The 16,146-nt window shown below is 42.7% G+C and overlaps 1 protein-coding gene across 1 annotated transcript in view; it reads left to right on the top strand.

Annotated features, from left to right (window-relative positions):
• LOC126397587 (LIM zinc-binding domain-containing Nebulette-like) overlaps positions 1–16,146 on the top strand; it is a 75,339-nt gene that overhangs the window by 48,837 nt on the left and 10,356 nt on the right. The window contains exon 3 of the mRNA XM_050056474.1: positions 6,714–6,798. Coding sequence (XP_049912431.1) covers positions 6,714–6,798 — 85 coding nt within the window. The remainder of the gene's footprint in view (positions 1–6,713; positions 6,799–16,146) is intronic.

Below are 16,146 nucleotides of genomic sequence, written 5' to 3' on the forward strand. Positions count from 1 at the left end.
GCACAACTCCAGGAGGTCTGTGATTTATAAAGAGAACATTGCGTGCAAGTGTGCGTGCACATGGTTTTATAAATCAGATTATTTTTTGGCACACGCCATTTTCAGCTTTTGGGCGCACGTCAGCTTTTAGTATGAATCCTGAGCACTCTTTTATAAATGAGGCCCCAGGACAGTGAAAAATCAGTGTAAATGGCAAAGTATTACCAAATAGGCCTTATGCCTTAAGTGCAACACACACCGCCGCCGGCACGACGCTGTGGCCGTCAAGTGCCGCCCCCCAACACACACTGGCAGCGGCACGCAGCGGCACCGTCGACGTGTATTTCCCACCCCAGCCCGCTAGGTGGCTGTACCTACACTAGTCGCCAACGGTTGCCAACTGCTAGTAACGGAAGAAGAAGAGGAAAAACTTTGAGGCAACAACAACTTGGATTTCACGGGTGAGTTGGAGTTTCTTATCAAAGTCGTCTTATTAAAAATTTGAAACAACCGGAGTTGATACTACGGCGGCTGAAAAGTACATAAAAGGCTTTTCTCGCAGCGCCGCCATGAGCGCTGGCCGCGCTGGAAATAGAGCAGTGGGCTGAAGCAGAGCGGCGCGGCGCGGCGCGGCGCGGCGCGGCTGGCGCCAGTGTGGGTTGGTTCATAGAATATAATGGAGGCGGGCATTTTGACGCGCAGCGTTTTGACGCGCGGCGTATGGCGGCGGTGTGTGTTGCACTTTAGACTTCCCTGACAATTTTCAAATGACTTTAACCTGACTGATGCTCAATTTCTGGTTGACCATTATAATGTTACACTGGGATATATGTAGGTCTACATCTAAATGGTGGTAAAATATATGGACATTTAGATGGAATAAATTATGTCCCACAACAAAAATCTACTCAGATGGAGGGGTCTCTGTATTCTGATATCACTGTAGTGTCTGGCATCATTTCCAGCCCAAACTGGCTTACAAGGCAGACTGTCAGTTTCCACGTATACTGTACAGGTGTAAAACCAAATACACAAATTACAGGAAAACATGAACAGTATATTCTATATGGTTTTGTACTTGCAGCATGTATTATTCAGTCTAGTTTGCCCCATTTTCCAAGTTTTAAAAAATAAAACTCGCCCATACTTTGCCACTAACTTGTCATTGATTGACTCTCAGAGATGTTAAATAAACTCAGTTGGCATTTTTAAAGCTGTATTTTGATTTGTTGTTTCTTGTACTTGAGTCAGCATTGGTGTCTGTGTTTCCGTTTGATTTCTTTTAATGACTCATGTTCCTGCCTTTGTGATTCTGTTTGGTGTTTCTGTTTCCACCCACTGAAGATCGCCGTCACAAGAATCAGCTCCACAAGTGAGGCAACATTTAGCCGGAATGAGTCACAGACACCTTTGTTTTTTTTTAATTTGTCAGTTTTTAAAGTGACAACAGGTGAATGAATGAATGAAAGAATGTGTTTATGTCAGTACATTTCAATAATCAATGTAACTGAAAGGGTGTAGGGAGTAGCTAAAGCTTATAATCACCTACCCCTTTTACCTCACAATTTTATACTCGTCATAACAATACAAATACAAAAGAGCAACATGCAAGAATTTGAAATTAATCATATCAATAAACTTAAATTTTCAATCACACAATAGAACAAATAGCGCACAGCGCACAAATTCGGAAATAAATTAGGTGACTGCAGCTCCAGCAGTTTCATGTGTCAGTCAGTGTTTTTCCGATGCTATTTGTTGCAGATGGACTTCTTACTACAGTGGTTGACACAAAAACGCGAATGTCCCTATCTGGAGCCAGTATTTGGTTTGTCTGTTCTGGGCTGCTGTAGGAACATGGTGGTGAACATGGCTGTCTCCATAGTTGAGCACCTGCTCCCTATGTAGATTTAAATGGCTCATTTTAAGGTAATGAAAACACAACAGTATGAAAACATTTTCCAACTAATTTGATTCATTTATCGCTTCATTTGACAGACAGCCTCAAAAACTTGTGTTGTGTCACCATGAAAACAAACTACTCTACATATTTAATAGACTTTGTAATTATGGTGATTTTAATGTTTATTGCTCATTTCTTCAGTTTGAGACATTTGAAAACACAATATAGGTATACTTAATGTAAATGTTGCACTGTTTTTTATGTAGTGAAACAGTATTAAAAATGTACACTAAATGTAACAAAATGGACAGAAATCTTAAAGCACCCTTGGTGCACACCTTTAAGGATGCCATCTTTGGGAACTGTCTCCATCCAAGCAGTGCTTAAACATTTTTTGAAATTAGTCCACACTGAGTTTGATAGAGAGACTGAATAAGTAACAGATATGAAAAAAAAGCAACCACCAAAACATTTTCACTGGCGTCCATGCTGCTTTCCTCTGTTTACTAACCTGTTGACCAACACATTTGTGACGTTGAACGTGACAAAAAAACCCAAACAAACAAAAAAAACCTACTTGTCTGCTTGCAGTGGGTAAAGGAATGTATGGCCTGTTTTTAGCGCACTTAAAAGACTTACATGCAGTCATTTTAGTGGGGAAAGGGTCATGGCTGGTTTCTGTAGCTCCACTAACCCTTTGGTTGTAAAGTGTCCTAATCAACAGGCTATTGGGAAGGTCTTACAGATTTCTGTTTTGAGAGACTTTTGAGGGGAAAAAAAGCCCAAAGAGGTTAAGGTTCTTATCTGGCCCAAAAATATCCTTCAAGAGCAACAGAGGGTTTCTCTTCCTGGGCTACACACTGACTTCAATAAAGATACTTCCTCCTCTTAGAGGTGGAGTGTGGGAGTATTTTCCATCTACTGTGTGTCTCCCATCCACCCACCTCACACTGTACTCACTCAGATCTGTGAGTGGCTCCATTGTCCTTCATGCTTCTTGCAGAGAAAAGCTTTAAATCCAACTGCTGCTGTTTTTAGATACAGAGGAGATAATATACACCTTAAGGTCACCAATAAGTGATCAAAAGGTCCAGTGAGATAAAGAGAGGTGTATCAGGATGTTGCTATTTCATTTTTCGACCTCTCAATGGGTCATTGTTCCTGCTAACGTCATTGTCTTGGTGTGTCATTAACTTACTGAGGTTACTCTCAGCGTGGAAAGGCTCTGACATTTTTCAGGCTGCAGCCTTTCTTGTTTTAAAGGACTGAACACAACAAAAATGACTTATAACAAACTAAAAAGAATGGTTATTAAGTGCTGTTACCTCTGTTAAGATGAGATCATAAATAGTTGTTTATTCTAAACTCAAGGAGAAGACACACTTGCTTTTGTGTTTTTCTTGTAATTGGTTCATTTATCATAAAGGGCTCAGTTTCATGTAGGTGAACCTGAGCTGAATAAGCAGCAACAAGTGCTATTAATGTGGACACACCTTTTAGGGCATTTAAGATAAAAAACATCATGAAAATGTTGCAGAGATTTAGCAGAAATGGTTGTAAAATGTGGGCTGTTGGTGTCTCCAAGGACTGAAGTTGTCTCAGAAACTTGACCTCCAGAGGTTAAAGGTAGAAAGTGTCCATTTCTATGTTCCTTTAATCAACCATTGGCTCAAAATGTTCCAGGAATGTCTTAAGGTCTTATCCATAGACTCTATAAAATGATGGACGTAGCCACCTTGATGTCACCCATTGGTTTGTGGAATCCTGATTGGAACCTTGGTATTTTGGCCGTCAGAGTCTTGGATTTTTTTAACTAGAAGTGACCATATTTGAATAAGAGGGTGGAGATGACTCTAAAATTAGCTGCTAGCTTAGTTAGCACAATGCATTTTGTGCAATTGTAGCTATGGTTTACTGTGATAATTAATGCTAATGCTAATTTTCACTAGTGAAAAACAGGCTAGAAAACCATTAACATAAAATGTGCGTGACAGAAAAAATGAACAATGTTGGAAATGGATGAGCTGACAGCAAGCTTTCTTTTTTTTTCTTTTGCATGCCTTGGTGTCCCGTTGTATCACTCTGTGTCCTGTCTCTAAATTTGTGACTCGTGAGGTGATCTGATCTGTTGATCTCTTCAGAGCTGATCAGATCGATGGATGAGAGGAGCAGCAGTGTGGTGCAATAAATAACTGAATGGTAGTTATACCCCAACAGCACTCCGAATGAACGGTCCAGCTCCAAAATTAGAAAATCTATTTTATGTTTTGATCATGGCAGGCCCGCCCAGATTAATAAATGTGTGGGAAACCCTGCATTGGTTTGTGGACTCCTGTTTTGGAGCCTCGAGTTTCAGCCATCTTGGTTTTGTTGAGCACAAAGTGACCGTATTTAGAGGAGATGGTGAGCTGTAGAGGAGTGAGGGCTGGATTTGACTCACACACTATAGCGATGCCTCGCAGACGGCCTGTCATTGAAGCAGCCCTGCCCTTAATTATGTGTAACTTTAAGCCTAAATAAAATTTAATCAAGTGAGTCATAAAAAGTCACTGCCTGTACCATTTGAAATTAGATATAGAGAGTAAAATAGTTTTTTGTACGAGGCTGTGAACATGATTTTATCTGATGTAAAGTTGAGCATTTTAACATGGAGGTCTATGGGGATTTACTTGCTCTTGGAGCTAGCCTCAAGTGGTGATTAGAGGAACTGCAGTTTTGGCACTTTTGCATTGGCTTCATTTTTCCAGGTTCCTGGGAAGTTCGTCAGACTTTGAAGCCAATTTGACATAGTGGTCAAACCATGTATATACATCTCCTGGGTCTGTCATGTGATGCCACTGAGCCAGAAAAGACATTCTCCCATAGACTTACATTTGTAATGAGACATCTGTAAATGAGTGGATACATTTTTTTGATTGGTACAACCCTTGTTTCACATTTAGGACTTAATCCATCAGTCTGCTAACATTTTGAAAGTCTAGAGGACTAGCTAGTTAGCTGCTCTGCCAGCAGAAGTCTCTGGTGTGCTTCAGGGGCGATTGCACTGAGACAACAAGGGAGGCTGAACTTCCCCTAAAATTTCATAGAAGAAATTGTCAAATATGCGCTAGGATGCGTTTAACATCATGACTTTGATGTTCAAACATCAGCTGTTTATCACCAGTTTTCAAATGCGACCTCCCTGTCATACATTCTCGTGTCAGCACGGTGGACGCTGAGCCTCCAAGCATTCCTCTGAGACAGCGCTGAGCAGGATTTTTTCATGCAGCAAAGTGAGACGGTCATTGGATAAATGCGACAAAATCGGCACTTCCAGGGAGGCTCAGCTTCCCAGGGACCTAATGGAGCAGTAGGCGGGAGAGGCGCTCGGTGTATGCATGATGATTGGAGGAATTGTCTAAAAGGCTGAACCCCTTTGTGTGCTTCGCACTTTTAGCTCAGTCCCAGGCGGATATTTGCGTATATATTTGTGCCGTCCGGAGTTACTTATTTCCATAAGAAATATAGCTCATTTTCACCGTTTGTACAGTACAGTTCAGGTGATTAAACCCATCTGAAAATCTTTGAGGTGTGTTTTGCTGAGGTTCTATGCCATGAGTGTGGTTGAAAAATGGCTTCAATTAAATGTTCATTTTATAAGTTACTGCCTCGCTACAATATGACAGATGTTTGAAAGACCAGCAGCCGCCACTGGTGTGCTTGCTGTATGGGCCCAGTGATGTGGAAGGTTGGGCTAATTTTAAACCTAGGAAGTCGAACTTTTTTGCACCACAGAGCAACTTTCAGAGAAATGAACAGGGTCCCGTCTCCAGCGCTGTATCCTGTTTTCTTTAAACATCCATGCATTTTTCAGCCCTGGATGCAGGGTCTGAAATTAACACCCGCCAAGCGCCAAATTATTTTCCAATTGCCAAATAAATCTTGGAAGGCTACACTGGCAGATAAAAGTTGATCCTAAAATAATCTTGAAAGATACTGAATTTCTACCACTTTATTGTGTTATTCAGAGGCACACTGCTCCTCTGCTGTCATTGTTGGAGTTTAACACACACACACACACGCATACACACACACAAACGCAAATACACACTACAGATTTGTTTTACACATATTCAAACTGCTGCGAAACTTTTGCGGCACCTGCCTGCGTCCATACTTATGAACGAAATAAATTATAACATGGTGGCTCCGTAGTCTGGACTAAGATTAATCCCTCCCACATTGTCAATGGCAGCGCATTACAATTTCACTCCATCCCTTCATACCGTTGACAATAAAAGCCCTAGACATATACACTGCTTCACTGCTCAGCAGGGAGCATATTCACATGCTGAGGCTGTGATGGTACGCTGTTCAGTAATAATTTTTGTTCAAATTGTGCTTCAGCCTTTACTTTGAGTTTGTATTCAACATAATACCTTATTAGCTCAATGATATGTATTGAAACAAATGTATATGTGGCAAAAAAAGTTATTCTGTTTTGGTTGGTAATAAATATGCTGCTTTTTTTTATATCTATCTTCCCACTGGCCGGTGAGTCAAAAAGTTAATTTTGGACACTGCCTGGAGATTGCCGCTTGGTCTTTGCATGATCTAGTGAGCTACAAGTAGATATTTTTAGCTATAGACTTCATGCAGCTTTGTTGTGTGCCAACTGTAAAGAGAGTGAAAACTGCATTTTCACATTTAGGCGACTCAGTGAAGACACAGTCTGGTTCTTCTTTGTTTCTCTCCCTCTTTCTCTCCATCATGTTTTTGTGTTGATGGAAGTTGTATAGTTAAAACTGACTCGATGTAGATACACACATAACTCTGCTCTTTCTCCTTTCAGACATTACCCCAAGACGTCGTTCACCATCGTGGCCGACACACCAGAAAACCTGAGACTGAGACAGCAGAGTGAGCTACAGAGCCAGGTAAACACACACACATACTTTTGCTGTCTGTGTTAACAGATTAGAGCAGCCACACTGCCAGCATGAGCAGCGATGTTCAGGCTGCTGCTCAGCTGCACAACGACTAGAGATTCGGAGTCTTGCCTGTTTTTCACGTGTGACAATTTAGATTTAAAATTTTGCAGTGGCATCCTGATTGGCTGAGAGATCGTGGCAAAGTGTGATTGGATAAATAGAGGAGTGAACACCCATAGTCAGCGGATTAGAGGGAGTAGTGAGAGTGGGATGGAGAAAATGTGAAAGGGTGAGCATGAGAAAGGTCTTCCTAATTGAACTTACGCTGAGCTTCATTTCATTTTAATATAACCTTTCCTTTTTCTGATTTAAAGTAAAAACACTCGACAACGTTTCTGTTGACAGAATCCCTTAATTTGTTAAAACAAGGCTTTTTATCATGCCTCTGTACCGGTGATAGCCATGGCTGCAGTCATTATGTTTTCGAGTTGTCTGTCCATCCGTCTGATTCTTGTGAAAAATGATATGTTAAAAACGCCTGGAGGGAATTTCTTTAAATTTGGCAGAAATATCCACAATTACCTGATTAGATTTTGGGGGACATAGGTCAAAGGTCAAGGTTGTTGTAACCTCATCTGTCTCATTCCCATGAACACTTGCTCTCGTGAATACCTTGAGAGGATTTCTTCACATTTGGCAAAAACGTTCCCCTTGGGTCAAGGATGAACTGGTTAGGCTTTTGGTGGTTACCGTTCAAAGGTCAAGGTCACTGTGACGTTGCATCCATCCCATTCTTGGGATCTTCTGGTATCTCAAGAAAACCTTGAGAGAATTTTTAAAAATCTGGCACAAACATTGACTTTGTGTCAAAGATGAACTTTAGTGGTCAAAGGTCATTGTGAATGTGCGTCCATTTAATTTTGTGAATGTGAGTGTGATGTGAATAAACTGATTAGAATTTGGTAGTCGAAGGTCAAGTCACTGTGACCTCACAAAACATTATTCAGAAATTCATACACAAATTATGACAAAATTTCACACAAAGTGTAAAAATGATATCCAAAAGGTCAAAGGTCGACTTCCCTGTGACTAGATCTTTGATCAGGCATAAAAAAAATCAGGCCTGACCCTGCATGAAGCTGCATAGTTTCTTTTTGAGCCTGACCCACAGCAGCAGTTTTGGGCCCAAGCCCAATTAAAAATCTGAATTTCTACTGTAAAAGAACTACTATATCCTATATATGTTTAAGCTAAATGAGCTGATGTGTTTCCTCGTACCACTTCTCCTTTTCCTCTTCCTTATTTCAGTAGTTTGTCATCTCGTGCATGACAGCTTTGGAAGAGTGGGCTACGCCCCTCAGTGCCTCTAGTGCGCACAGCGATCTATGATAATGCCACGTGCAGATGATGAACGCTGCTCTTCGGTGCTTATTATGCACATCTCTCCCACTGCTTGGGAGGCAGAAAAAACACTGCCAACTAAGTGGCCTTGCAGCCCCTCTCTCTCTCTCTCTTTCTTTCTCTCCTTTTCTGTCCCTCTCTGGCGTGCACTCTCTCATTCCGCCGGTTCTCCACTATATTACTCCGTTGTTCCGTGACTTTGCCACTTGTCGCAGTCCCACATCTTTCTCCCTCTTTCCCTCTTGATTCAGTCCCTTAAAACTCCTGCCACTTTGGGCATGAGAACTGCCAGTTTTATCAAACAAACAAACAAAAAAACACTGCATAATTGGCGAGAACCCGACCTGATTCAAGCCATAATCAGTCATAATGAGAAAATCCAGAGGCTCGGGTTTGGCCCAATCGGGCTTGGGCAGAGAATCAGAGCTCTAATTGTGACATCATAAAGTTCTTCAAAAACACCTTTTTGGCCATTGCTCATCGTCATATCTCAGGAACAGAAGGGGAGACATTTGGTCGGATACTATATTGGTGACGCTGATGTTGAAACTGCTGTTGTATAGATCGTCTGTGCTGCCGTGGGGAAGATGTGAGTGGAGCATCCATGTTTTAGAATTTATAGCTTCTTTGAAGCAACAACCATTTTTGAAGCATTGTCTACTTTCATGGTGGCTACATTTAAGTCTCAAAAGACATGGATGGCGCGGCATTCAATTGCAATACAGTAATTCTAGTTTTATGTGCTATTTCAGTGTGCACATTAGAAAAAAAAATCAATCAATCATTTCTTTCTCTTGACAACAGGCAGCACGGCTCTGCAGCCGCCTCTGAACGGTGTATAGCAGTGATCCACAGCAGGAACAGGACAGCACCACACATTCCCACAGTCACACTAGTCCTTGTTTACCATAAAGCACACACCTACCCTCCTTCTCTCACCAGAGTCCTCTGCTCTGTCAGATCAGCATACAGAAAAAAAGTCACCTGGTTAAATGGAACTGTCCAGGATTTAGCCACGTTTTTGGTGAATCAAAGGATATTACTGTTCCTGATATCCTGTTGGAAACTGTTGCAGCATGGAGGTTGTCTTGGTTATTTTCCAACACCTATATAATAGAAGGATGCCAACACCAAAAACATAAAGCACCACCAACACTTGTAAAATAGACATAAGAGCCTAAATTTAGCACAAACTTAGCAGAGCTGATAGAGAGGTGACTATAAACATTCATGCTACATTAAATTACCAAAAAAAAAGAGAAAAACACAGTCAAGTTATTTGCATTTATGTATGCATTCTGTATAATAATAGAAATGTCATATCTCCAACCAGTTTTTTCTAGGGCTGTAACGGTACACAAAAATCTCGGTTCGGTACGTACCTCGGTATACAAGTCACGGTTCGGTTTTTTTCGGTACAGTAATGAAAAAAATAGACAACTATTAAATATCTTTTACTTATTGGTAACCTTACTAAAACATACCACCATAGCAGTTAACTCTTTTTACACAATTTTTGAATGAAACAAATATATATAAAATCCTGCTTTTTCACATTGTTTGAATGAAAATAGAAATATAAAAGTGAAAAATAAAATCCTGCTGTTTTTTTAACACATTTTTTGAATGAAAAATATAAATATACATTTCTGCTTTAACAGTTTTACTCAATTAAAATAAAAAGTATAGTGCAGCTGGTCAGCTTTAAAGCCTGCTCAGATTCAGTTTTACTAGGAACTTACTTAGCTTTCCCACTTTGTTAAAGTGCAGTAAACAAAACATGCTTATATCTAAAGTGCAGCTTAAACAATTTTACTCAACTCCAATGGCGTTGGTTATTTCTTTAGCGCGATGGTCAGGGAAACGCTCTTTCTTTTTAAACGACGACGATATCGTAGTTTGCACCAGATTGCTTTTTCTAGTCGTGCCGGTTAACGTTCAAACTCGGGTGGTGTCGCTTTAGATGCGTTAGCATGTTAGACGTGTTTCCAAGTACATACCCGACCGCTGTTCTGCAGTGTCGACACACTGCTTTTGTCTTGTCAACTTGTTTATTTCCATCTTCGTATTTTACCCTGAAACCAAAGTGTTCCCAAACGGAGGACTTAAGGTTTGCGGGTGGGTCTTCAGGTTCGTCAGACTCACTTGCCATGTTGTCAAAATGCGAGAATGCACTGCACAAAGTGAAGGCGGAGATTTACGATCGGACTCGGTCCGTCACTCAATTATGTCCGTTGGGGAACTAGATATTTTAAATGGTTCGGCTTGCAAAAACGGAATTAAAATAAAACAAAATAAAATAAAATAAAATAATATCCTGTGCCCAATAATTCGGTACAGGGTCGTGCCGAACCGAAAGTTGTGTACCGAACGTTTTGACACAAATACATGTACCGTTACGGCCCTAGTTTTTTCACATGATTTGTTATCATTAGAGACTTTAATGACATCATTGCATCCCCCTCTTCTACAGTGGTTTAATGGCACCTGACTGGATAATTAGCTCCACCAGCTGTTTATCTCGTTGAGTTCAACTCTTTTATTTGCATAATAGCAGTGGGTGAAAATATGCATGAATTAGCATTTTCTAATGCAAATTTTCTAGACTTTCGTTAAGATTTGTGCTACATTTGGATGAAAACCTGTCTACTGAGATCCAACAGATCTCCCTGTTTACACTGATCTACTTCACCCAAAGCTAATAGTTCATCCCGTCAGCAGAGGCAGGGAAATGAACTCCACCGCTGACTGAGAGCTACATCTTGGAGACAAATATCCAAATATTGAAGTTGACAGATACACGTACCACTTAACTTTCAGATCCTCTTAGCTTTGTCGATGTACACTTCACATTATCTGTCGCACGGATTTTAAACTGGTTTAAAGCAGCTTTCCTGGCTCATATCTCCGCCCCTCTGGTGCCACATGGAGATGAAAACAAACGCTCAGGTGTGTCAGTGGAAGCTGCTCTGACAGTTCTGCTTCCTGAAGGGGAGATGAGTCACGGTGCTGATTTACTGACTCATAACCTGATGCAAAGGACATGTAGAAACCAGCTACACTTCTGTACCATATGTCCTCGTCCTGTGTGTGTGTGTGTGTGTGTGAGCCCAGCAGACAGCAGTACAAAAGGACAGATGTCCACTCAGCAGTCAGCAGAAGGGGACATGCTGTTTGTCATGGGATGTGTCTTTATGTGTGTGTGTGTGTGTGTGTGTGTGTGTGCGCGCCCCACTTTGCCCTCATAAAAATCGGTTAATTACCTGTTTGTCATTTACAGACCAGATTTACACTTTGATTTATTTTGTCCCCCTGTCCCTCTGTATCCACTGTGTCCCTCTGTATCTATGGTGTCCCTCTGTAACCACTGTGTCCCTCTGTATCCACTGTGTCCCTCTGTGTCCACTGTGTCCCTCTGTAACCACTGTGTCCCTCTGTATCCACTGTGTCCCTCTGTATCTATGGTGTCCCTCTGTAACCACTGTGTCCCTCTGTATCCACTGTGTCCCTCTGTGTCCACTGTGTCCCTCTGTGTCCAATGTGCCCCTCTGTATCCACTGTGTCCCACTGTATCTATGGTGTCCCTCTGTGTCCAATGTGTCCCTCTGTATCCACTGTGTCCCTCTGTGTCCAATGTGCCCCTCTGTATCCACTGTGTCCCACTGTATCTATGGTGGTGCCCCTCTGTATCCACTGTGTCCCACTGTATCTATGGTGTCCCTCTGTGTCCACTGTGTCTCTCTGTGTCCAATATGCCCCTCTGCATGCACCGTGTCCCTCTGTATCTATGGTGTCCCTCTGTATCCACTGTGTCCCTCTGTGTCCAATATGCCCCTCTGTATCCACCACTATGTCCCTCTGTGTCCAATCTGTCCCTCTGTATCCACCGTGTCCCTCTGTATTCACTGTGTCCCTCTGTATCCAATGTGTCCCTCTGTGTCCAATGTGTACCTCTGTGTCCAATGTGCCCCTCTGCATCCACCGTGTCCCTCTGTATCTACAGTGTCCCTCTGTGTCCAAAGTGCCCCTCTGCATCCACTGTGTCCCTCTGTATCTATGGTGTCCCTCTGTATCCACTGTGTCCCTCTGTATCTATGGTGTTCCTCTGCATCCACTGTGTCCCTCTGTATTCACTGTGTCCCTCTGTGCCCAGTGTGCCCCTCTGCATCCACCGTGTCCCTCTGTATCTTCGGTGTCCCTCCGTGTCCAAAGTGCCCCTCTGCATCCACTGTGTCCCTCTGTATCCAATGTGCTCCTCTGTAGCCACCACTGTGTCCCTTTGTGTCCACTGTGTCCCTCTGTATTCACTGTGTCCCTCTGTGCCCAGTGTGTCCCTCTGTATCCACTGTGTCCCTCTGTGTCCAGTGTGCCCCTCTGTAGCCACCACTGTGTCCCTCTGTATCTATGGTGTCCCTCTGTATCCACTGTGTCCCTTTGTATCCACTGTGTCCCTCTGTGTCCAATGTGCCCCTCTGTAGCCACCACTGTGTCCCTCTGTATCTATGGTGTCCCTCTGTAACCACTGTGTCCCTCTGTATCCACTGTGTCCCTCTGTAGCCACCACTGTGTCCCTCTGTATCTATGGTGTCCCTCTGTATCCACTGTGTCCCTCTGTAACCACTGTGTCCCTCTGTATCCACTGTGTCCCTCTGTAGCCACCACTGTGTCCCTCTGTATCCACTGTGTCCCTCTGTAGCCACCACTGTGTCCCTCTGTATCCACTGTGTCCCTATGTAACCACTGTGTCCCTCTGTGTCCAATGTGCCCCTCTGTAGCCACCACTGTGTCCCTCTGTGTCCACCGTGTCCCTCTGTATTCACTCTTACCCCCTTTCCACCAAAGCAGTTCCAGTGCTGGTTTGGGGCCAGTATCAGCTGGTGCTGGTTCTCAGTTGGTTCAACTTGCGAACCAGCTGAGAACCGATTTGCTTTTCCACGACTGGAGGTGGTTAGGGTGCCACGTCATTGCGTCACTGTATACGTCAGTTACGTTGAACAACAGCAACAACAACAACGATGGCGGACCACGTACTTGTGCAGCTGTTACTCCTGGTGCTACGAGGCCTCATCGGCATCCAAAACACGGCAGATACGTCGTATTTGTGCTGCTCGACAAGATTTGTATGGACGCGATTACGTTCCAGAAGACAGGTAATAACCTAACACGGTTTGTCTCTTACTAACACTGAACGTGAGATTGTTATGTTAGCCTTTGTTGTAAGCTAACGTTAGCTGGCAAGCCACAGCTAATTCACAATGCAAATGTGTAACATCATGTGTTGTGTACTTATTTAGACAACTGAGAGCTAGTTTATTGTAGTTTCAGCTGGACAACAGAGGTTGCTTAGCTCTGTGAAATTAACTCTACTATTTGAAATGCATGTAAACAAACTGTATGAAAATACAAGTCAGTGATTTATGTTTAACCTCATTTTCTTAACCCATATGCCTCACTAAGAACATTTGTCACTTAATTTTCTTGATAATTTTGGCTGCGTTCATATATACAGTATATATATGTGGCATCAATAGACCATAATAAACTCAATAGAATGATACATTACACTTCAAATGTGCTGTACATTTCCTCATACATTAAATGTACAGCACATTCACATGCTATGAATGCAGATCTGCAAGACCCTGTATGTATCTGCACATACACACATTTATGTACAGATACTCATGCGCATACATATTTATTTTTCAATACAAGCAAAACTTTATTAAATGAGGCATAAGGGTTAAACAGCATGATGGATATTCATTTTAGTATTGATCACTCTCCACTCAACATGCTTATTTACCTATACATTTTTGTGCTACCCCATGCAGAGCTGGCTCATGAAGCACTTTACGGACACTGGCAGATTGACCCCTGAACAACACACCTATAACTACAGATTAAGCAGTGAACGGTCGGTTGTGGAAATGGGTTTTGGGAGATTGAAAGGACGGTGGAGGTGCCTCCTAAAAGGAAATTACTGCAAGCTTTCCCTGAGCAAGAAAATGGCTCTGACCTGCTGTGTCCTTCATAACATTTGTGAGGAACATGGTGACAATTTCACTGAGGAGCACCAGGACAGACAGGCCAACATTCAGCCTCCTCTTCAGGCATTACCAGAGCATGGCAACCAAGAAGGGGCTGACATTAGAGCTGCTTTAATGGCATATTTTAACAGAGGGAACGATTGAACCTGCCATTCAAATGTTTGTTTTATTTAGTTCTGCTTGTGTATGCTGCACGTTTTGGCTGCTACTCTCCATTGTTTTTGCTGTTTTGTTGCTGCTTACCTGACTACTTTTACCTGTGTTTGCTGGACTACTTCATGTCACCAATATTGTTTCATCCTTCAGTTCAATAAATTCATATAAATGATTATGGCTGTCATGTTCTCATTTCTTTATAAACACAGTGACTGAAGACATCTATGACCAGCATCTTCATAAATGGGAAACCTGTTGAGGTCTTGACTTGTTTTTACTAGCTTTACTTGAACTTATTACACAGTTAAATTGTACATCATTAAGTGAAAACATACAGAAACAGACATATCTCTTTAGATTTTTTTTTATCTAAATACAAAAAACATGGTAATGATAAAAGTGACAAGTGTGCATTGAATGTGCAAAACTAAAACTTCCCATGAAGAAAAACACTGGTGTCAGTCTCCAGCTTCTGCAGCAGGGCATCATTCAGGTCCTTGTTGTGTTGCTTTGACCTCAGCTGCTGGATGGTGTTGGCGAGCTGCAGTGGAGTAGCGACGTTAGCTCGTAGCTAGCATCGTCTTGTTCGATGGCAGATAAGTCTGTAGACCACATGAAAAACAGCGCTTTAAACAGTGACTCGTCCACTGCACATTATACAATGTTTAGCCAACTGAAAGTGGGGCTGGTAGGTGAGCCCATGGCTAAGTAACTTGCTAACATTAGCTAATGTTAGCAAGGCTAACCTGTTGATCAGTTAACATTAACCCGAGCAGACATCACAAACAACAGCTGTGTCCCAATTTAGCGCTGCATCCTCCGAGGGACACGGGCCCTAAATTGGGACACAGCTGTTATCTGAAGAAACTGGTAACACTAAACAACTATGTGCAAGGTGAAAATGTTCGAAAAGAAACTTACCAGGGTCCGTTTGTGGCAGCGTTACGCTTTTGTCCACCATCGCCTCCAGCATTCATTGCAGCAGCTGAGCGGCTCAATAACCCCGCCCCCTTCCCCGTGACGTATTGGTTCTTTCTTCTAGTCCAGCAAAGAACTGGTGCCACTCTGGAACCAGTTTTTCTGGCCCAGTTCTTTTGTTGGTCGAAACAGGAAAACCAGTTCCAAATTAAGCACTGGCCCAGAAGCCAGCACTGGAACTGCTTTGGTGGAAAAGGGGTATGTGTCCCTCTGTGTCCAATGTGTCCCTCTGTGTCCAATGTGCCCCTCTGTATTCACTGTGTCCCTCTGTAACAGCTGTGTCCCTCTGTAACAGCTGTGTCCCTCTGTGTCCAATGTGCCCCTCTGTATCCACCGTGTCCCTCTGTATTCACTGTGTCCCTCTATAACAACTGTGTCCCTCTGTAACAACTGTGTCCCTCTTTAATAACTGTGTCCCTCTGTAACCACTGTGTCCCTCTGTAATAACTGTGTCCCTCTGTGTCCAATGCTGTGTCCCTCTGTAATAACTGTGTCCCTCTGTGTCCAATGTGCCCCTCTGTATTCACTGTGTCCCTCTGTAACAGCTGTGTCCCTCTGTATTCACTGTGTCCCTCTGTGTCCACCGTGTCCCTCTGTATTCACTGTGTCCCTCTATAACAACTGTGTCCCTCTGTAACAACTGTGTCCCTCTGTAACAACTGTGTCCCTCTGTAATAACTGTGTCCCTCTGTAACCACTGTGTCCCTCTGTAATAACTGTGTCCCTCTGTGTCCAATGTGCCCCTCTGTATTCACTGTGTCCCTCTGTA

The sequence above is a fragment of the Epinephelus moara genome, chromosome 11 (genome assembly GCF_006386435.1).
Source record: "Epinephelus moara isolate mb chromosome 11, YSFRI_EMoa_1.0, whole genome shotgun sequence".
NCBI classification, from domain to species: Eukaryota; Metazoa; Chordata; class Actinopteri; order Perciformes; family Serranidae; genus Epinephelus; species Epinephelus moara.